This window comes from Bufo gargarizans, chromosome 9 (genome assembly GCF_014858855.1).
Source record: "Bufo gargarizans isolate SCDJY-AF-19 chromosome 9, ASM1485885v1, whole genome shotgun sequence".
Classification (NCBI taxonomy): domain Eukaryota; kingdom Metazoa; phylum Chordata; class Amphibia; order Anura; family Bufonidae; genus Bufo; species Bufo gargarizans.
Genome location: NC_058088.1, coordinates 194,045,589 through 194,068,569, shown reverse-complemented (window position 1 = coordinate 194,068,569; position 22,981 = coordinate 194,045,589). Strand labels below are relative to the sequence as shown.

At 49.1% G+C, this 22,981-nt stretch overlaps 1 protein-coding gene across 14 annotated transcripts in view; it reads left to right on the top strand.

The window, feature by feature from the left end:
- The first annotated feature begins 1,265 nt into the window (after positions 1-1,265).
- The window catches only part of PRRC2B (proline rich coiled-coil 2B), a 32,453-nt gene continuing 10,737 nt past the window's right edge, over positions 1,266-22,981 (top strand). For 8 of the 14 annotated variants that reach the window (XM_044269157.1, XM_044269156.1, XM_044269153.1 and 5 more), the window contains exons 1-16: positions 1,266-1,417; positions 9,762-9,931; positions 10,455-10,632; positions 10,714-10,816; positions 12,255-12,327; positions 12,435-12,602; positions 15,111-15,355; positions 16,024-16,151; positions 16,245-16,396; positions 16,471-16,558; positions 16,699-16,894; positions 18,253-18,580; positions 18,781-18,944; positions 20,018-20,222; positions 20,406-20,604; positions 20,765-22,708. In XM_044269157.1, the coding sequence (XP_044125092.1) occupies positions 9,817-9,931; positions 10,455-10,632; positions 10,714-10,816; positions 12,255-12,327; positions 12,435-12,602; positions 15,111-15,355; positions 16,024-16,151; positions 16,245-16,396; positions 16,471-16,558; positions 16,699-16,894; positions 18,253-18,580; positions 18,781-18,944; positions 20,018-20,222; positions 20,406-20,604; positions 20,765-22,708 (4,286 nt within the window). In that variant the 5' untranslated portion in view covers positions 1,266-1,417; positions 9,762-9,816. The remainder of the gene's footprint in view (positions 1,418-9,761; positions 9,932-10,454; positions 10,633-10,713; positions 10,817-12,254; positions 12,328-12,434; positions 12,603-15,110; positions 15,356-16,023; positions 16,152-16,244; positions 16,397-16,470; positions 16,559-16,698; positions 16,895-18,252; positions 18,581-18,780; positions 18,945-20,017; positions 20,223-20,405; positions 20,605-20,764; positions 22,709-22,981) is intronic. The other 6 variants (XM_044269164.1, XM_044269155.1, XM_044269159.1 and 3 more) reach the window with 4 other exon arrangements.

Genomic DNA, 22,981 nt, shown 5'->3' with positions numbered 1-22,981 from the left:
ATAGGAGCACCGGCTGAACAGTGACCGGCATGAGATCTTCAGTAAGAGAACCCCAGACTTGCTCCTGAGCTCCATTTCAGCACCATGTACATTCGGTGGACTTCCAGGTTCTCTGGTCCTCCTCCATCAGCATGTGAGGTCTCCTGTAGCTTCAGGCCTAGTCAAACTTTTCCTACACTTGAGCATTCCGGCCTCAGACCAAACCTGGAGAGAGACTGAGCTAAGCCCTGGACTTATAACCGGCCTTGGTGTCAGGGAGCACATGGGAGGCTGAGGCGTAGCTAAAGGCTCACGGGCCCTGGTGCAAAGTTCAGCTTGGGCCCCCGTCCCTCAGTGCTTGTTGGCAAGGGGCAGGGGCGCACATAGCCTTCCCGCTGCCAGAGGTGTAAATAGACCAGCATGCACTTTGTATAATGCCAGTGTCTTATATGGCACAGGGGTCTTTGGGGCCCCTCAGGCTCCTGGGCCCGGTAGTGACTGCTACCTCTGCACCCCCTATAGCTACGCCCCTGGGAGGCTTACAACCATAGAAAGCACAGGAAATCCCCCGCACACCTGCAGCAAAACCCACTACCCCGTCTAACAGTATACATCAAAAGCTGAGGGTTTAGTTGCACAAACCTTTGGCCAAAACTATGCAGAGGCCGCACCGCCAACGTCAAGGCGCCTCTGTGACGTCCGAGCTCTATTTATATGGGAGCAGATTGAGTCAGTTGATTGAATGCAGGTGAACCTGGAGGTGGCCTCCTCCTCCTCACAAGGTGCAGCGACTCATTGGAGGCACGCTGGACTAAGACCTGAGCCGGAGCTACGGCTGACCCTGCGGCTAGCTTTGTGAATAAGCCTTTACGCTTCTGATAGCCGCTGTTTCTGAGAGCCTGACGTCACTCAATAGGAGAACTTAGGTTGTGCAAATGGTGAAGGCAATTGGCTGAGGTTCAGGCACATTAAAGCCATTTTCACATTAAACGTTTTAGGATGTCCCTGAACAAGGTGCCGCTCCCTGTGATGGATGCCATAAACTAAAGTTTGCATAACTTTTCTTTCTAGAACAATTAAGCTTCATTTCCATGTATCCCCTTTAATTGATAACAGGCAATTTGCCGGTGCGGTACCGCACCCTCCCATCAGTTTGGCTCAGGCTGCTGCCGCTGTTGTTGTAGTACCGCCGGGGGCCGGCAGAGGCCGCTGCTCGCCGCATAGTGCGCGCTGGTCTTGAGCTGGATGATTGACAGCTCGCCGAGGGGGAGGGGCTTGTAGTGAGAGAAAAAAAAAAATACACAGCAAGAGAGACGGAGGAGAGAGGCGAAGCCGGAGCTGAGCCGCCTTGTATCCGCCGGCATCCTGCGCACCGAGCACCCGCCCCGACCCCGGCAGCACACCGGCATCACCCCCGCAGAGCGCTCCACCAGAACAGGTCGGTATCTCGGTGGGACGGCTCTCCGGGTCATCCTATCCCGGAAAGAGGCGGGGGAGGACGGGCCCAGGCCGAAGCTTTGTTCGGTCAGGCCCCGCAACCATCTTCTCCTCTTAGGCTCCCCTCTGGAGGGCGCAGGGAGGCGGCGGAGGGGCTGACGGCAGGCCGGGGCCTCCACTGACGGAGCGGGCCACCGGGCAGTGACAGCCGAGGCCTGAGGCCTCCTCCGGGGACGGCGCCTCCTGCCTGCCTGAGGGATGGGGGAGGTGCGGACCCCCCTCCCCGGCTGTAATGGCTTCTCCTGGGGATCTGTCACCCTGCCCCCACCCTGCTGCCCGGAGGAGTTGTCAGAGGGATTGTTTACCTAGTGATGTATGTGGTACAGTGCAATAGTCTGCAGACAGGTCAGCTGTACTGGGACTATCACTCCCAGCATCTTCCAGTGTAGTGCTATAGTCTGCAGCCAAAGGCCTCTAAATGTGGTGCAGCAATCACTCCCAGCATTCACTGACTACTCTGTGTATGATAGTGCAATGCTCTGCAGCCAGGTTAATTGCACTGTAGCTATCATCCCCAGCATTCATTGACTGCTCTGTTTGATACTCTGCAACCAGGTCAGTTACAGCTGAACTATCACTCCCACCATCTTTTGGCAGTTGTGTGCAGTAGTCTAATTATATTGGAATGATCACTCCCGACATTCATGGACAGCTGTATGTTGTGCAATAGTCTGCAGATAGTCCCAGTACAATTAGAGGGTCCTATCACTCCTATTATGCTCTAATAGCTCAGTGTATTGTGCATTGGTCTGCAGCCTGTGGTCCTCTATATAAGTGTTTCCCAACCAGTGTGCCTCCAGCTGTTGCAAAACTACAACTCCCAGCATGCCCGCACCATACCGTGGGACTATAACCTCCAGCATGCTGTCAGAGCTTTTTATCCTACAGCCCAATGTTCTGCAAGAGGTGTTCTTTGTGGGACTGCAACTCCCAGCATGCCCACAGTGTTTTGCACTTGTAGCATTGGTGGAACTACAACTCCCAGCATGGCCTGAGAGTGACATATCAAAGTGGTGTGTAGCCTGTTGTCGGACTACTCTCCTTATGCCCTGACACCTGTATGTGGCTGCTAGAGCATGGGGGTTGTAGTACATGCGTGGTGTCTGTACCACTGCACTTGCAGTCTGTGAAGACATGCTGGGAGTTGTAGTCTGATGTGACACACACAGGTTGGCAGTGATGGATGTAGACGAGTGCTGCTCCTCACTGACCGCGGTGCGGTAGGTGACCGATAACAAGCGTTCTGTAATCAACCGCTCCTCCAGTCTTAAGTCAGTAAAGCTTCATCTCTGCTTGCTGTCACTGAATGGCAGCATTCTTGTCGACACCCTCCTGACTTAACACTTCTCACAGCTGATGTATCAGGCAATATGGATCAGCCTGGAGTCCACACTGTCTCAAAGGGACTGGATACAATTGTAACAACTCCTCAGCTGTGAGAAGTGTCAGGTCTGTAAAAGTTTTCAGCCATTGTTTGTAATCAAGAATGTTCCCATTCAAGGACAGCAAGCAGAGGTTGGAAAGTTGTCGAGATGTTAATAATGTCACTTGACTGGTCGGAGTCTCGCTGTTGGGGCCCCCGACCTGCGCCCAGAAGTGTCCTGCCGCCGCTGCTATTGGGGGCGGCCTCCTCAGTAAGATTCGGGCTGTGTGGACGTCTGCCGTCAGTCAGGACAGATTCTGCAGAAATGGACGGCTCCAGATGTAAGGTGTAGGGCCCTGGTGATGTGGTGGTGCCCGCAGGTCACGTCAAGATGGCGGCATTACATCAAGTGACTCTGTAACCCCCAGTAGATGGTCGGATTTTCAGCGTTCACGAGGATACGTTAAAGCCTCCGAAGTCTTTGTAGGCAACGCCGTATCCTCGACATGGGGGCTCCTCTCTGCGGAAGATGACCCCCATGTCTTATTTGGCCTCAGATAAGTGGCGAAAGTCTCCACCAGTATAACCATCGTGTGGACTGGATTCTGGGGCGTGCGCACCCACAACTGGTGTAAACTGGGGATGTCGGCATCAAATGTCCACAGCGTGTGAATTCACACTAACAAACCCTCAGCTGTGAGAAGTCTCAGGTCGGGATGGGTTTTCTGGTTCTGAACAAGGATGTTCTCATTCATTGACAGCAAGCAGTCAAAGTTCTATTAACCTCAGTAGAAATGCTCCCTTTTTTCCGGCAGGATCCTGCTGCTCCAGGTTCTATACGGACTTCTCTCCTGTGATGAGCCCTGCAGCTGGTGTCCTGCGGGGGGCGCCGTCTTATTGGCAGCAGCCTGAGCGCTGATCTACGTAGATGTGCAATAGATAGAAGTGTGGGAGCGGTATAGAGGACCAGTCTCTCAGGTTCCTGTTTATGCATATCATCTGCACAGGGGTGCAATAGTCTGCGCATCAACTACTGTATGTGGACCTCTACCAAAATAACAACGTAAAATGATTGCAGCCCGAGCTCAGCGTAGATATTGGGCATGAGCAAGCATGTGGCGGGCAGTTTATTAGTGTGTGATTATAAAAACTGTCATCCTGTATTATACTCCAGAGCTGAACTCACTATTCTGCTGGTGCAGTCACTGTGTACATACATTATATATCCTGTACTGATCCTGAGTTACATCCTGTATTATACTCCGGAGCTGCCCTCACTATTCTGCTGGTGCAGTCACTGTGTACATACATTACTTATCCTGTACTGATCCTGAGTGACATCCTGTATTATACTCCAGAGCTGCACTCACTATTCTGCTGGTGCAGTCACTGTGTACATACATTACTTATCCTGTACTGATCCTGAGTTACATCCTGTATTATACTCCGGAGCTGCCCTCACTATTCTGCTGGTGCAGTCACTGTGTACATACATTACTTATCCTGTACTGATCCTGAGTGACATCCTGTATTATACTCCAGAGCTGCACTCACTATTCTGCTGGTGCAGTCACTGTGTACATACATTACTTATCCTGTACTGATCCTGAGTTACATCCTGTATTATACTCCAGAGCTGCACTCACTATTCTGCTGGTGCAGTCACTGTGTACATACATTACTTATCCTGTACTGACCCTGAGTTACATCCTGTATTATACTCCAGAGCTGCCCTCACTATTCTGCTGGTGCAGTCACTGTGTACATACATTACTTATCCTGTACTGATCCTGAGTTACATCCAGTATTATACTCCAGAGCTGCACTCACTATTCTGCTGGTGCAGTCACTGTGTACATACATTACTTATCCTGTACTGATCCTGAGTTACATCCTGTATTATACTCCAGAGCTGCGCTCACTATTCTGCTGTATTATACTGGTGGGGGCGCTCTGTGGGTGAGGTGAGGTGCACTATATGGCGGTGCTGACGTGGTGATGATGTGTACTGGGGCCTGTGCCTATTTTCGGCTCCGGGTACAGGTGGGAGCTGCGGTGATTTCTCAGCGGTTGGATCGGGGAGGACGGTGGAGACGGCTTCTGGCTTTGGCTGCGGTGCTGACAGCGGTTTAATTGCCCCCTTAGTGATTACTATTAATTTTTCAAAAAAGTAAACAGAATTCCTGGGAGGACGCCCTCTGCTCTGCTCCCTCCTGGCTGCGCTCAGGCTGAACGTTTTCTCCTTTTCCTCTTCACCCTAATAGGGCGTATGAATGTGGGTTCCTCTAAATGGGGCGAGCGCTTTATGTTGACCCGAAGTAGTGACATGCATGTAAGGCAATCGCATTGATAACAATTCCCTGACACTTCTTTTGCCCATGTGTCTGGAAGACCAGCCATGGGGAATATTTCTGCTGCCCCTCCCCCACTGTTGTTCCCATCATTCCCACTAATGATGGGAATGATTTGGGTAGTAGTTGGTGTCCGAGGTAAGTGCTCAGAATGTAATTCCCTAGCATTGCCATTTGCAGGAATCCTGCTTTCCTATTGGAGAGGGAAGAGGAAATGCGTGCACCGCTGTCCGTTCTCTGCAGTGGATACGCCATATTCCTTCAGATGGTCACATGACTGACGATTGCCACTCAGTGTTGAATCTGTCCCCATCTTAGGCTACTTTCACACTGGCGTTTCTGGGTCCGCCTGTGCGATCCGTTTCAGGGCTCTCGCAAACGGCCCGAAACGGATCAGTTTAGCCCCAATGCATTCTGAATGGATAAGGATCCGCTCAGAATGCATCAGTTTGCCTCCGTTCAGCCTCCATTCCGCTCTGGAGGCTGCTTGCAGCGTTTTGATGTCCGCCTGGCGATGCGGACATCAAAATAGGGACGGATCCGATTTCACTGACACAATACGGTGCAATTGAAAACTGATCCGCCTCCCATTGACTCTCGGTGTAAGTCAAAACGGATCTGTTTGCATTATCATGAACAAAAAAACTAAAATGTATTTTTTATTTTTTTGTTCATGGTAATGCAAACGGATCCGTTCTGAACAGATACAAACGTTTGCATTATAGGTGCAGGTCCAAGACGGATCCGCACCTAACGCAGGTGTGAAAGTAGCCTTAGCAGCAGAGGGGGGACGTCCTCTGTAGGCGAGGCGTGAATTCTGTGCCGGATTGTTGGAAATTCTGGATTATCTGACATTGGAAAGACGGAGAAGAAAATACAATGTATCACATTGCCAGATGAAAGGACTGGGCCCGACTGAAAGTCAAGGCAATGAATGTGTGTCTAGTGCCCCCCTTTATTTCCAGCCACGATCAGTGATGATCCCCGCCCCCCGGGGGCGCTCCGGCGCCTGTTTTCCTCTGCTAATTAGATTTTCTCGCTCTGTTTTCGCGGGATCAGTGCGCGGTGCTGCGTGCTGTGCAGATGGCATCTTGCAGTTTTTTTCTTTTTTTTTCTGGTTTTGTTTTATTGAATGTAATTAACCTTCGTGGCTGCAGGGGGCGTGGACCGGTGCGTTGTCAGCTGCTGTGGACAGGAGGCCGGCAATCGCCTGGGTGACCTTGCAGGATGTCTCCGCCGTGATGACACTGCGCTCACGGGAAAATTTGGAACGAAAAAAAAAATTAAAATCTGCAGTTGTGCCCCTAGTGGGGTCTGCTCAGTCATGTGACCCTGAGGGGAGGGGAGTCGCGGTGGATGTCAGCAGCAGCCGCCGCACAGGAGTTGCCTAGCAACAGCACAGAAGCCAAAGAGATAAATCAGGCAATTTTTTATTTTTTTTTGGGTGGTGGGGGGTTGTAGATTAATGCAACTACATGATGGGGAATCCTTTAACTACGGCTTGGTGTAATTGTCCAGTGCTGAAGCTTTGTTACATTGTATCAGTGAGTCTGGCAGAGGATGGTTTAGACTGGATACAACTGTAACACGCCCTCAGCTGTCAGAAGTCTACACACTTTCAGCTGCTGAGTTTTCACAAAGTTGTCGCCATTCACTGACTGCAAGCAGGAGAATAAAATGGCAAGGAATTGTTAAGTTGGTGCCTGGACTCCTTTAATTTTTCAGAGGCCTTTTTAAGTATGAACGGAGCGACCTGATTGGTTCCCTTGGACAACTCCTCCTCTTGTCCTTATTTAGCACGTCGCCCCAGCGTGGTCGTGGCTGCTGTGACCACATCCGTCTGGGACTGAGGAGATCATCCGGTAAACCCTTGACCTCCTCCTTGTGAAGCGGCTCCTATCCACGAGCACCTGTCTAGGAACGTGTGCGCTGCCCCTTTAAGAATCCCATCTTGCACCTGGTACACCCGGATGATCTCAGCGTTGCGTTTTCTGCATCCTCGGCGCGTGGATCGGGGGAGCGATGGATGGAAGCCGTTGCTTGGATACGGCTAGTACTCGGAATCCTGTGAAAAACATGTTTACAGAATCATTCAGGACGCGTCGCCGCTTCTGTCAGGAAGTGCGGTGGATTACACAAGGCGACGGGCCGCTCACTGCCCCGGGGATGCCCGCCTGCACTCCTGAGATGAGGTCCATCATACAGTCTAAAGCTCCACGCTGGGAGTTGTAGTCTTGTAGGGTGAACGTATTGGTGTCCCGATATAACTTACCAAATATATTGCATTTGTTTGGCAATTGGTCCTGTGCTCCAGTCACTACCAGAGCTGCATTTACCATGCCACCGGCTTCCAGGCTGCAGACTACACAAATCGCTGCTGCCACCTGCTGGTTTAATGTATGCTCTGCTTTAGGGGACATAGCATTCACTACAATCCTAACCTTCCCTGACCGTCTGCACAGACCCCCTGCAGTAATGTGTGATTGACCCACTCACCTCCATCTCCTTATAAATGGGTCAGACCACTTATCCACTGTTCTCCGACGCCGCTTCTCTCCTGGAAGAGACACTATTCTGTGAAGGGGCAGTGCCAGGATGCCACCCGAAGGACAGGAACTGATGGGAGTGATGCATTCTGGGTACAGCACTGCAGGAGTGTGGATGTCTCGTCCACCCTGCTCCTCCTCCACATCCCTGGAATAAATGCAACAAAACCGCGGTCAATTACACCGACGGGGGAAGGCGATAAGTAATGCATAGATGGTCCCTTGTAGGACCCAGAGGGTAATGCAGGTCACGGCCGTCTAGTCCTGCTGCCATCACTGACGGCATCGCAGCTACGCGGAGCCGCTCGCTGCTGCTGAATGATGGGCTGCAGTGATGACGCTTCTCTTACTATGGAGAGATGAGCGTCAGGGTCTCTGCAGTCATAGCACAAAATAGGTGTGTGGCGGTATACTTGTCATTGTACCGCAGCCTGTGATAGACTGGAAGTCAGACTGAAATTCTCAAAGCAGCAGCTGCCACAAAGAGAACAAGTGACTGTCATTCCTGAGATGCTTGTGTTTTATGTACTGCTCAGCGATGAAGTAGAGACGTGTGTGAGGGAGGCAGAAACGCAGTGCAAATGTATTCCCCGCAGCAAGAATAAGGGTCACTGTGTACATACATTACGTATCCTGTATTATACTCCAGAGCTGCACTCACTATTCTGCTGCTGCAGTCACTGTGTACATTACTTATCCTGTACTGATCTGGAGTTACATCCTGTATTATACTCCAGAGCTGCACTCACTATTCTGCTGCTGCAGTCACTGTGTACATACATTACTTATCCTGTACTGATCCTGAGTTACATCCTGTATTATACTCCAGAGCTGCACTCACTATTCTGCTGCTGCAGTCACTGTGTACATACATTACTTATCCCGTATTATACTCCAGAGCTGCACTCACTATTCTGCTGCTGCAGTCACTGTGTACATACATTACTTATCCTGTACTGATCCTGAGTTACAGCCTGTATTATACTCCAGAGCTGCACTCACTATTCTGCTGCTGCAGTCACTGTGTACATACATTACTTATCCTGTACTGATCCTGAGTTACATCCTGTATTATACTCCAGAGCTGCACTCACTATTCTGCTGCTGCAGTCACTGTGTACATACATTACTTATCCTGTCCTGATCTGGAGTTACATCCTGTATTATACTCCAGAGCTGCACTCACTATTCTGCTGGTGCAGTCACTGTGTACATACATTACTTATCCTCTACTGATCCTGAGTTACATCCTGTATTATACTCCAGAGCTGCACTCACTATTCTGCTGCTGCAGTCACTGTGTACATACATTACTTATCCTCTACTGATCCTGAGTTACATCCTGTATTATACTCCAGAGCTGCACTCACTATTCTGCTGCTGCAGTCACTGTGTACATACATTACTTATCCTGTACTGATCCTGAGTTACATCCTGTATTATACTCCAGAGCTGCACTCACTATTCTGCTGCTGCAGTCACTGTGTACATACATTACTTATCCTGTACTGATCCTGAGTTACATCCTGTATTATACTCCAGAGCTGCACTCACTATTCTGCTGCTGCAGTCACTGTGTACATACATTACTTATCCTGTACTGATCCTGAGTTACATCCTGTATTATACTCCAGAGCTGCACTCACTATTCTGCTGCTGCAGTCACTGTGTACATACATTACTTATCCTGTCCTGATCTGGAGTTACATGTTGTTGTGTTTTTACTCCTGAGCTACAGACAGACGTTTGCTTCTTCAGAGCTGAAATCTCCTTGCATTCTTTGTGTCTGCACAGAGCTCTGGTGATTTGCATTCTGGGTATTGTAGTCCTTGCACCAGGCTCTGTACTGGACTTGATGTAGAAAGAAGTGAATGCCTCCTGGCGCTCAGCTAAACTCTTAGATTATGCTTAAACACCTACTTGCTGACTGTTTCCAGTGACAACCAGTAGAAATGATAGTGGATGCAGCCTTGAAGTTCTCGGATGGCGGTCACTTTCATGCCTTCCGCTTTTCTTCATTTGCAGGCAGATCGGGAGAAGTGCAGAGAAAAATTTCCCTACTAGATGACATTTCATCGCAATGTCCGATCGTTTGGGGCAGATATCCAAGGGAAAGGATGGGAAAAGCAAGTACTCGTCTCTCAACCTGTTTGACAAGTATAAAGGGAAGTCAATAGAAGCTGTCAGAACCACAGGTGAGGGGTCTGCTGTGTGAATGAGACTGTCCTGGAGGAAGAGCGCCTCTCCGCAGGCTGTGTCTGGTATTGCAGGGTTGTGTCATCTAGTGATATGCCCCCATTGTCTGAGATGGGAATACCCCTTCAATTAGTGGCAATACCACTTACAACCTGTGAACAGGGGTGACGCTGTTTTTAGAAGGAGGCAGCCATGTTTTTCTGAACCCGGACAACCCCATTAAGTTCAGGAGAACATTTGCTGCAAATTGGTTAGAAATTTGGAAATGCCATAAATGATTCATAGATTAGGGTCTTGTGAACCCCCCTTCCATCTTGCAGCTCCGCGCTGCGCACACTTTTCTCCATTGTGGTCTTAGGAATACACTGTAAATTTATTAGAATACTTGTTTAATTATTTAGTTTTGTTTGCAAAATCTCTGCTTGCTCGTTGTCAGTGAATGGAAACGCGTAAGCAAAGCAGCAGCCTGAGTTCTCATGCCCGTATTGCACAGAGTATAATGTGTGTGTTTTTCGCCCCCAGTTATACCTAGACATGGCTTACAGAGTCTTGGGAAAGTTGCCGCTGCTCGGCGTATGCCCCCCCCTGCAAACCTGCCAAGCCTGAAATCTGAGAACAAAGGAAACGACCCCAATATTATTATAGTGCCCAAAGACGGAACAGGATGGGCAAACAAACAAGAGCATCCAGACCAAAAGAGGTGAGAGCGGAGCGCCCCCTCGTGGCGTAGCGGTCTGTCACCTGCCTGTCTCCTTACGTTAACCCCTCCTTTCACCCGCAGTTCCAGTGTGACAGCTCCTCAGCAGCCGGAGTCGCTGCCGCAGCAGGGTTTGCCGAAATCTGTCTCCAGTTTACAGAAACCGACCACAGTGAACGGTTCGGAGGTGAGATCCTGCCCCGAGGGAATGAAAGGAGCAAAGTCATGTGCATTTACCAGTATAGTTCTGTCATCTTTTATCTCTAGCCCCCCCGTCAGTTTGGCCCCGATAGGGGCTCAGAAATGGTGGATTATGCAGCATTACAGGGGCGCAGTGTTAATGGTGCAGCGCTGGGGGACTGTTTGCTTTGGAGACGGATGGCGAAGATCTTTAGCTCCCTGATGGTTGCTCTCCTCCATGTCACCAGCTCTTTTCCTTGGTGGGATTTTTATTCTTGGCTCCTGTTTTGCATTTGGTGCCCCCTGAAGAATCACTCCCAACACCCAGAAGCCTGCCCCCCGGGGCTCGGGAACAGTCTCCACCGTGGTGTTAGCTGCATAGAAGAATTAACCCAGAGATGTCAGGGAGGAGGAAGGGCGTGTCAAGGGGTCCCAGCCATCGTCGTGGAGCCGGGCAGGGGTTGGCCCATCTGAGACCCGCTGCGATCTCCATAATGGGGCCCCCGAAGTGAAGGAGAGCACCACACATTGACAAACAAGTGCGCTCAGCCATTTTCAGAAGTCACATAGCAACGGAAGGGGAGGATAGGTCGTCATTATTACATCAGCGGGGGTCACTCCTGCCGATCAGCTGTATCGGGATCTCACCTGAGCTCTGGTGGGCTCGTGGCAGCTCCCCAAGCACAGCGCCGTACATAGTCTAGTGGCTGTGCTTGGTATTGCAGCTCAGCCATGTTCACTTTAATGGGGCTGAGCTGCAACTAGGCCATGTGACTGACGTGCGGGGACATCACATGGATTCGGAAGCGGCTGCGGCGCTCATGGAGCACCAGGATCTTGTAACAGCTGATCGGCGGGGTCCCGCTGATCTGATATTGGTGACCTATCCAGAGGATCGATATCAATATTATTTTCAGGATGACCCCTTTTAACATCTGATCTCCAGGGTTAAGAGCAGCTGGATCGGCAGCGATCACCTCATCGGCTGCTTCTGTTGGTTTGGTGGGGCAGCCATATTGTCCAGGCTCTAGGTACTGATGAGCTATCCTAAGGAGAGGTCCTCAGTATCTACAGCCCCGACAACACCTTTCCACAATGCAGCCCCAGAGACCACCGGTGGATCTGGCTCCTGCTGCGGGCACCACTGGTAAATGGCTGATTTTGCTGGGGCAGCCGTGGTCAGCCTGGCATTTCTGCTGCAGGGTGACAGCCATTCATGTAGACGGAGTCCTGCAGATTGAATGCTTCATGTCTAGAGCGTCTCTATTCTGGTTGATATTGGGGGTCTCGAGCAGGCGACCTCCCTCGATGATGTCTGTGTGGCCTACTAGAGGTTGTCTTCAGGTCATTCTCTGTTACCAGTGGATGTGGAATGTCCTGATCTCCAGGTGAACCCTCCAGGGACCGGTGGAAGCAACTTGACAATTTATTCTTTTATTTTTCAGAATATAAGTTTAGTGCCAGGTGGACCAAAGTCATGGGCTCAGCTGAACGGAAAGCCAGCAGGACACGAAGGTGGTGAGTATAACATTAGCGCCTCGCATGTGGCACCGTCCAGCCCTGTGAAAGGACTGCAGCCCCATGGCCGCCCTTCTACCCTCATCTCTGTCCCGTCTCCTCCGCAGGTTCAAGGGGCTCAAACCGACTGTTGTCCTTCTCTCCCGAGGAATTTCCAACGCTGAAAGCAGCTGGCGAGCAAGACAAGGCTGGCAAAGAAAAGAGCGGCTTAGATCCGTCGTATGGGCCCGGACCAAGCCTCCGCCCCCAGAGTAAGCCCCTCGCCCTGCTTCCCGGTAACCGCTCTGAACGTTTTATTGTCCGTCCTCCCCCGCTTATGTGTATGTAGAGGGAGTGTAGTGCATGTATTTTCCTGTGTGACCATCATTATTGCGCTCATCGGTACAGAGGTTTCTTATATTTTTAGCTTTTATTCACAAGCTCCATCTTGGATATAAATTCACAGGTGACCAAATGGCGTATACATAATGGTGGTCGCAGGGGGCCCAGGCTGCGATGGACAGCCGCCCTCCGCACCTTCTACACCGTGATGAATGGAGGTAGCAGTGCTGAGAAGGTGAAGGGGCTCCCAGGTCACCTCCCCGCCAGCTCTAGCTTTTAAGTCAGCCCGAGGCCGAGTAAAGTGTAAGACCCCATCATATGCATATACCCTAGGTGCGGGTGCATTTCACATGCGCAGGAAATAAAGACCGAATTTTTCATTAAATCTGCAAATCTCAAAAAAATAAATAGCATCATGGGGTCTGATGCCTGCCAGTATTGAAGCCACGATTTTGCAATACGTGCAAACACTTAATTATATTAACCCCCCCCCCCCAACTTTGCCAAAATCTTTGATTGCATATATCCTTCCATTTTGTGTATCCTGTGCAGAACTGTCTGTCGCTATGGTTACAGACCTTACATGGTCACGTGCCTCCCTCTTCTATATAATTTAGGAAATCTGTATCCAAACGGATAGCATTTGTTTCCGGATCCGTCTGGCAAATGCATTGAAATACCGGATCCGTCTGTCCGATGTTACCTGGAAAAATGGATCTGGTATTTTTTTTTTTTTCCGCATTTTTAAAGGTCTGCGCATGCGCAGACCGTGAAACCGGATCCGTTTTTCCGGAACACTTTGTATCGGATCCAGCATTAATACATTTCAATGGAAATTAATGCCGGCATTCCGGCAAGTGTTCGGGAACTTTTCTCCTGCCAAATACCGCAAGAGGGACTGAACTGAAGACGTCCTGATGCATCCTGAGCGGATCGCTCTCCATTCAGAATGCATGGGGAAGAAACTGATCAGTTCTTTTCCAGTATTGAGCCCCGAGGACGAAACTCAATACCAGAAAACGTTAACGCTAGTGTGAAAGTACCCTTAGACATCTATGCTTTCTTAGGAGTTTTTCTTTTTTTGCTTTAGTAGTTCAAATGGTGTTTTTATTTTTTATTTTATTTTTTTTCTCATGACTGCTCCGCAGTATTCTCTAGGAGGTGGTCTCTGTGCCAATGGGGACATAGATGCTACATGCACTTTAAAGAGTGTCAAGCGTCTCCCTTTTGAACTGTTTTGCTAAAAAGTCCTGCTGGCAATCTACATCGGAAACCTCAAGTTAAAGGGGTTTCCCAAGGTGTTGATATTGATGGCCTATCCTCAGGAGAGGCCATCAATATCTGATTTGTGGTGGTCAGACCCCCCACTGATGTGCTGTTCAATGAAGTCTCTTCCTAGCCCAGTGACGTCATGTGGCCTAGGTCCAGCTCGGTCTCATTCAGCCTGCAATACCAAACATTACCACTATACATTGTATGGCGCTGTGCATAGTAAATGGTGACCGAGTCCACAGCATTCAGCCTCTTCATACAGCTGTTCAGCAGGGGGGCCATGGTTGGGCCCCCAGAGATCAGATAGCATGAAAATAGGCAATATCATAATCTCGGGCAATCAAAAGTAGGGATGACCTCCACAAAGACAAGCCCTTTAATGGAGAGTTATTGGGTCCATCTTTCTTCCATACTTCCCCCTGACCTGTGTATACTACACGTTTATTTTACAGTTATTTCTTGTGTTACGGTGCAACATCAAGAACCGCATCACAAGGAATGAAATTCTGCTTCATCAGTTTTCTGGTCTCCTCCTAAAGGGGTTGTCTCATCTGGGATATTATATGCCATCCATGTCAGGTGCGGTCACTATCTGTAGAGCGGGGACCACTGTGGGACTCCCGGGAAAAACCCGAGACAGCCCCATTTTGCTATTTTCGGGAGTCCCATAGCGGGGGATGGGCATGCGCATCTGCTGTCTGTTTACTTTGGGGGTCCAGTTTTGCAGATAGATGTGGACCCCACCTCTAACATTGATGGCATGTCCGAGCAATATGCCATCAGAGTCCCATAATGGCTGATCTACCAGGTCGTGTTTGATCTTTTATGAGGTTGACTGTGTGGGTCTTATCACAGCTGAGGGTTTGTTACAATTTGTGTTGAACTACCAGAACTCTGGGTTTTTACTGCACCGATACATTGTTACAGTCTGGAGTCCAGGATATTTGGACTGAACACAGTTGTAACCAGCCCCTAGCTGCGAGATGTAAAACTTTTTATATAATCAATGTTTTCGTTCACTGACAGCATGCAGGGACCTTTACAGTGCAGACACTAAGTACTATAGAAAATTGCAGGACTTCTTCCGGTCTGTCTTGGCCTGAGGGGCCAGCAGTCATGTCCATCTCTGATAACCTCACAGTTGTGGCATCTTGATGTTTATCTCGTTTCCTTTCATGCTCCCGTTGCAGATGTCACCAGTTGGAGGGAGGGCGGTGGGAGAAGCATCACCGGTGGCGTCTCTCCAACCGTCTCTCCTACTGAGCCGGGCACCAAATCCACTGCTCCTGCAGATAGTGCCCCCTCCACAGTGCAAGCTAGTAGTGACCCTAAGGAGCTCTCGCTGCGCCCGGCTCAGCCCACCAGAAAAGGGGCTTCACCGTTCATGGGAAACACCTACCATCCACCTACATACCATGATATGCTGCCAGCTTTTGTAAGTATAAATTGCCATATTTTATTTGATGCTTAATACTTGCGTGAACTCCTGTAATGAGTTACATCCTGTATTATACTCCAGAGTTGCACTCACTATTCTGCTGGTGCAGTCACTCTGTACATACATTACTTATCCTGTACTGATCCTGAGTTACATCCTGTATTATACCCCAGAGCTGCACTCACTATTCTGCTGGTGCAGTCACTGTGTACATACATTACTTATCCTGTACTGATCCTGAGTTACATCCTGTATTATACTCCAGAGCTGCACTCACTATTCTGCTGGTGCAGTCACTGTGTACATACATTACTTATCCTGTACTCATCCTACATCCTGTATTATACTCCAGAGCTGCACTCACTATTCTGCTGGTGCAGTCACTGTGTACATACATTACTTATCCTGTACTGATCCTGAGTTACATCCTGTATTATACTCCTCCAGAGCTGCACTCACTATTCTGCTGGTGCAGTCACTGTGTACATACATTACTTATCCTGTATTGATCCTGAGTTACATCCTGTATTATACTCCTCCAGAGCTGCACTCACTATTCTACACATTTCAGAGATTACATTCTCCCTGCTTGTTGTGGCTCCTTGGTGTGTCGTGTTCATGCGGAGGACGATCTGTTCTGATATGTCGGCGTCTTGTCTCTTCAGATGTGCTCTCAGCACTCTGCAGAACCCACTGGGACATTGGATCGAGCTTCCTTCCCCGTCCTTTCCTCTCAATCTCGCCTTGAACCTCGCGTACCCTTTAGACAATATCAGATGAACAGTCAGGATGGGTGAGTGAATATTCCCGTTCTGTGTACTCAGCAATCCTGCCGCAGCTTGTACATTACCCTGGTCCTGACTGTATCCTGTCATGTGTCTTATAGCAGAAAAGAGATCAGGCCTAGCGGTGGCGGTTTACGGCCTGTGCGGTCACAGCGCCCTCAACCGGAGAGGGCTCCGCGAGCCACCATTATAAACGCAGAAGATCTTAAAGAACTGGATGACCTGGACAATGACGCTGAAGACGGCTGGGCTGGTGCGTATCGGAGGCTACAGCGCGCTGCCGCCCCAGGATTAATACTTGATTAATAGTGATCTCCCTGATTTTAGGCATTCACGATGAAGTGGATTATTCTGAGAAACTAAAATTTAGTGAAGATGAGGAGGAAGAAGAAGCCCCGAGAGACAGAAGTAAATGGTAGGATGGAGTTGATTGCTCTTTGGGGGTCATTCTCTGGATGCTCTTGTAACATACTGAGCTTCTTAGAATTGGCGCTTTGCACTGCTCCCCTCCCCCATGTGATGTGTTTTTTTTTTTTTATTTTTTTTTTTTTTTAGGATTGGTTGGGAGTGCCGGAGGCAGCGCCAAGTTTCCTTTAATTCTACTGAAGGCACCGAAGCCAAACACCCTGCAGAGGATGGGACAGTATGGGGCGATCAAGTGGCACATCCACGCCCAACCAGAAGGGGGCAGGAAGCTGTGCAGACCACTCCACGGAAAGCCAACAGCTGGGCCGCAGTAGCTGAACACCCGGTATGGAGGATAAAGTATTCGTTTATATGTGATGCCCTGCAGTCCGTTATCATTCTCTTGTGTATTGATTTATATTATTCCATAGGGGGGCAGTATTCTAGCAGTTATATCTGTGTACATAAGGGGGTGGCTGTACCTTTTATTGTCTAAGGAGATATCTAACATATCGGAGCTCACAGAGTGGCCCACCCATGGTGGTGAGCATACCTAACTGGTTTCTGATGCTGGATTCGGTCTCTGTTACTCCGCGGCCGCGTCTTCATCTTCAGGGTGCTCTGATATCAACATGCTGTTGATGGTGGCAATGTGACCACTGCCACCAATAGCTGGCAACAGCTGTGACCTGCTCTCCTTGCGACACGTGGCTATTTGTCTTGCCACAAGGGGATCTGCAGCAGTCGTGACCTGCCCACCCCGTCAACAGGATGTTAATATCAGCACATCCGTGAGATGAAGAGAACCCAGCGTAGGGGATCCGGTAAGTATGATCACCGCCATGAGCCTTCTATAATGTTAAGTTACCCCTTTAAAGGCTATGAACACCTTCAGGGCAGATTTTTTTTTTTTTTTATGATAGTATTTGACCTAACCTATTTTGGGCTAAAAATCCCTTTTTCAATTGGTTTTTATTAAAAATCTTTTAGCAGTTTTTGTCCTACAGTATCTTAGTCTCATCATGTTGCTGTTTTGACGGATGAATGTATATAGCCCTTATCTCTGATTTCCCGGCAGCTCATACACTTATTGCAGTCAAATTGTTATCTGATAGGAATATGGCTTAAAGGGGTTTTCCCACCTCAGACAATGGGGGCATATCGCTAGCATGTGCCCCCATTGTCTGTCTGATAGGTGGGGGACCCACATCTGTCTCGTAAATTGAAAGTTAAAAGTCAGAGGGCACATGCGCTGCCCTTCATTCATTTCTATTGGGCCGCTGAAAATAGTCGAGCGCTGGCTTTGAAAGTTCCGTTTTACAAGAGGGTAGCGGGTTCCAGAGTGAGGCCTGTGCCTGTCAGATAATGGGGGCATGTCCTAGCAATATGCCCCCATTGTCTGAGATCACAAAACCCTGTGTTTATGAGCGGTCAGTCGTTCAGGGATAAGGGCTAAACATCAACATGACAGGGCTCGGTGTAAAACTGCAACGAAGATACTGTGCAGCGAGGCTGAAATTTAACCCTGTAGGACAAAAAGTGCTGAACATTTGAAAAAAGTTTAAACCAAAATGAGTAAAAATAAATAAATAAATTGCCCCCGAAGGTGTTCCTATCCTTTTAAATGTATAAATGAACACTGTAATGGGGTTTTGTAGTTTGCCCGTGCTGGTTAATGGCATGCCGCTCTGTCCTTTCATACAGAAGCCTTCGGCAGTCCCTGTATTGCGGCAGCCTTCTGTTGAGGAGAAGGAAGAGAAAGCTCCTCCAAGGCAGAAGTTCGTTACCTCTGAAATATCAGAAGCGGTTGAACGAGCTCGTAAGCGACGCGAGGAGGAAGAGCGCCGGAATCGTGAAGAACGGTTAGCGGCCTGTGCTGCAAAACTAAAACAGCTGGACCAGAAGACCAAACAGGCTTCTAAATCTGGGGCCGAGACTCCGAAGCGAATGGAAAACAAAGAGAACGAAGACCCCAGATCTCCAGTGTCAGACCGAAGCATTTCTCAGGAGAACGCCCAGAATTTCCGAAGAGGTACGGCTTTGAGAGGTTACGTATCAGAGGGCAGGAGTCGGATCGTCACTGGTGGCCCATGACTCTGTGGCCTCCCGTTATAATGCAGTGTCCTCAGGCTGTATATATCTATGCAACTACAGATGGGTCACTGTTTTTCATAGCAAGACATATATACTTATTTGTTTTTATATATTTTTTATTTTTTTTTGTTTCTTTAGATTATTCCCAGGAATCTCCCTCCGAGTATATAGAGGAGGAGCCTCCTGCAGCCCCCAGAGCTGAGAGCAGCAGTGAAGATGACTGCAGAGAGTCTGCGTCTCCAGTGCAGGATTTCAGCAAGCACCAGAAGCTGATGCCACCGAGGTTCCAGAGGCAGCAACAGGTAATGGGTTATGTGGTACTGTAATCGCTTGTATATTACTGACTCAGGGGCAGAAGACGGTAATTTTTAGGAACAGATCAATTCACATTAGTTTATCTCTGGGGGATGAGCGAACATGTGTTTTTAAGTTTGGTGTACAAGGTTTGGGTTATCTAAGAATTCAGCTATGGATTCCGCTACCATGGACCTTAAGTTATGATCCGTGGTAGCAGAATCCATAATGGAAATCTTAGATAACCCGAACCTTGTACGCCGAACTTGAAAACACAAGTTCGCTCAACACGATTTTAGCCCGCTCCCCCCCTTTGTGATTTCTGCCATGCAGCATGGCCTAAAGCTGCCTCTTGTTCACCAGCTGTGAGTGAACCTCAAAGGGGTATTCTCATCTTGGATGATGATGGCATATCACTAGGATTTGCCATCAGTGTCAGATAAGTGTGGGTCCCCCATTAGTGCTGATTGTCAGTGACATCTATTGGCGATGAGAGTGCTGAATTATGACTATAATAATAAAATCAATTTTATTAGGTGTCGAATATAAAGCCTGTATTGTACACCAGAGCTGCACTCACTATTCTGCTGGTGGAGTCACTGTGTACATACATTACTTATCCTGTACTGATCCTGAGTTACATCCTGTATTCTACTCCAGAGCTGCACTCACTATTCTGCTGGTGCAGTCACTGTGTACATACATTACTTATCCTGTACTGATCCTCAGTTACATCCTGTATTCTACTCCAGAGCTGCACTCACTATTCTGCTGGTGCAGTCACTGTGTACATACATTACTTATTCTGTACTGATCCTGAGATACATCCTGTATTATACTCCAGAGCTGCACTCACTATTCTGCTGGATAACAGTCATCAATTGTGCTGTAGCCTTTGCGCTCCTATCGTATGCGGGCCAGTTATATCTAACCTCAGATGAGTGTACAGTGCCCGGGGAGGAGAGATCTCTGGTAATACGGGTTGCTGGAGAGGCTTTTAAGCCTCGGGTATGTGTAGTCTTTAAGGCCTATGGTCTTCCTTCCTGGTGATGTAATGCTGTGCGCTGTCCTGTGTTCTTAGGAGCAGTTATACAAGATGCAGCAGTGGCAGCAGCAAGCTTATGTGGCGTCTACCCACTCCAACCACCCGCGCACCTTCTACTCCCATCCCCCCCAGGTGTTGGGGTTTGATCCTCGCTGGATGATGATGCCTTCCTATATGGATCCCCGGATTCCTCCCGGTCGTGCTGCTGTAGATTTCTATCCTTCTTCCATACATCCACCAGGTTTGTACTCTGCATACTACCGGGAGTCTTTGACCATGTATTATGCTTTACTGGGTAGTCCACTTGGCACACCTGTCCATTAGGGGATGTCTGAATTTGATGCCTATCACTGAGCATGCTCTGTCAGCTGCCAGCGCGGCTTCTTCCTTCTCTGACAACAAAATCATCTTGCTTTCTTGCTAGGTGTGATGAAACATATTATCCAGCAAGAAGCTGTCGGTGGAGGCTGCCAGCCAGAGGATTGCCAGCCGTCAGAACGCAGCCCTCAGTCTGAACCGGTGTCTGGATGGAGCCAGGAGAGTTACATGCACTTGCAGAGCAAAGCCTATGCCCTGCCGCAGCAGAAGCCGATGGACGGTGCTGCGGACGGCTGTTACAGCAGGTAATGGCATAGAAAATAGTCTCCTGTAGTCAGCTGTCACATGCATTAGACTGGGTGACTTCTTATATCTGCTGTCCATGTGAAGACCGCGCTGTGATACTTTGTGTGAGATGTAAACACAGTCGCCTTGAGTTCTTTGACGTTTCTCTTTTGTCTTTAGGAATGAGAACTCTTACTGCTCCGTAAGGGAGAGGTCCGATGCTGTCCATGCCCACCAAGAGTCTTTAGATGAGAGGGGCGAGGAATATCTTATTGGAAATTATGAGAAGTCTGCAGGGGTGTTCAGTAGCTGTCTCTCGCCCCAAAGAAAGGGTCAGGACAGCTCCTACCATCATCTGGAGAGTGTGGCGGACTCTGGTGTCATTGGGGGGCCGCAAAGCAGCGCGCAGTGCAAGCCTTCAGAGTTTATGAATGACAAGAAGCCACAGTTTAATGGTTGGGGTTATGGGCATCATCAGAAGTCTTCTGATACGGCTAGTAGTGCAGAAGAGGAGTCTAAAGAAGAGCTTAATGTGGTCCCTGAGGCATGGAAAAGGGAAGAGCAAGGAGGTCAGGACTCTACTGGTGGAGCAGACTGGAGGAACGAGTCCGTTCCCAACTCTAACCAACCACACTCTGAAAGCCTGGGAAGGAGTCGCCGGACCGGTCCTATAAAAAAACCAATACTGAAAGCTCTTAAGGTTGAGGAGAAGGAACTAGAGAAAAGCAAACCCGAAACTAAGGAGCCAGTGAAAACCATGAAGGAAAAGCTGCTCTCAAAGCTAGACAGTGAGCCAAAAGTGGAGCCTGCGCCAATAAGCTCCTCCTCTAGCGCTCAGGTCGAGGAAAAAACCCAACTTGGATTTGAAGAGTCAGAAAAAGTTCCCCAGGAGAAGGTTGAAAAAAGTTGGGGCACAAAGTCACCTGCTCCTCGTGAGTCTAACTCTGTTCCTCAAACCAAAAAGAGCAACTGGATATTTATTGATGAGGAGCAGGCTTTTGGGGGTAGAACCCGAGGCAGAGGAAGAGGGTTCAGAGACTTCAATTTACGAGGCCGAGGTTCTGCTGGCCCTTATAATGGTCAGAGGGTCAACCGAGGCCGAGGGCTTCGAGAATTTAACCCCACTGAGGATTTTCGAAATAGGTTCTCCCGGCGGCGGGGTGTTAGTGAAACCCACAGTGAAGGGTCTGAATATGAGGAGCTACCCAAACGTAGACGCCAGCGGGGGGCAGAGAATGAAGCCCTTATTGAAAGAGAAGCTGATGACACGAGAAGAGGAGACTTCCAAGATTCTTGGCGATCCAATAGAAATTACTCGGATGATTTAAATAGTATAGACTCTAAATCCAGGGCCCCGAGGGCATTTGGAAGATCGCTTCCTCCCAGGCTTAGTAACAGTTACAGCAGACGGCCATTCCCCTCTAAGGAGTCTTCACACTGGAACGCTAAGTCTGGAGGGTCTAATTGGCAAGAGTACAATGGATCATCAGAACCATATGGAACACGGCACAGTGCCGACAGAGAGCATGGCAGTGACTACAACTACACTGACTCCCTCCATCATAGGAGAGGCTTCGATGAAACCCAAGGAGATGACAGGCGGCCGTTATTCCAAGATGAATATTCGGATCGGGAGAGTTTGGACAAAAGATCATTTGTTAGAAGACGACCGCCTCGTCAAGATAAACCCCCAAGATTTCGGCGTCTCAGGCAGGAAAGGGAAACTGCCGGGCCCTGGAGTGGGGAAGAGGTGGGCGGCTATGTGAACAATCCTGAGCACTGGCAGGCCCGTCCAAAGATGACCTTTCATGAGAGACCCGGGCCACCTGCCAGAAGATCTCCAGATCGTCCCTACCACAACTCCGACCACGTGAACGAGGATTGGGAAACTGCATCTGAGAGCAGCGACTTCAGCGAGAAGCGGCCAGGAGAGGCGGACGGAGACGGAAACCTTTCTGGAAACGGCTTCTCTGAGAAAAGAGAACTGTCTAAAAGGAGCTTCTCCAGCCAGAGACCTCTGGTAGACCGACGCAAGGTGGAAACCTCTGGATATGATGAGAGGCCACCAAGGGTCGGAGGGAATCCTCGTGACTACCAGCAAAACTCCACCTCTGCCAAGACTAGGTAAATTCACAGAGGGCTAGTGTTAGCAGGGGATTACATGCTGATGGGTTTGCTACAGTTATATGTAGCCCAGACTGATGCATGTTACCTGATACATTGTAACAAACTGTCAGGACAGGAGAGAAATTTGTGTTGCTTGCTTCTTTCTTGCAGATGGTTGTATAGCTTGGATATTACTGTAGCAAACCCCAAGCTGTGAGAAGTATTGGGTCAGGACTAGATTTTAGCCTCTGCACGTGTCTTCATTCACTGATAGTAAGCAGATGTCTTGAA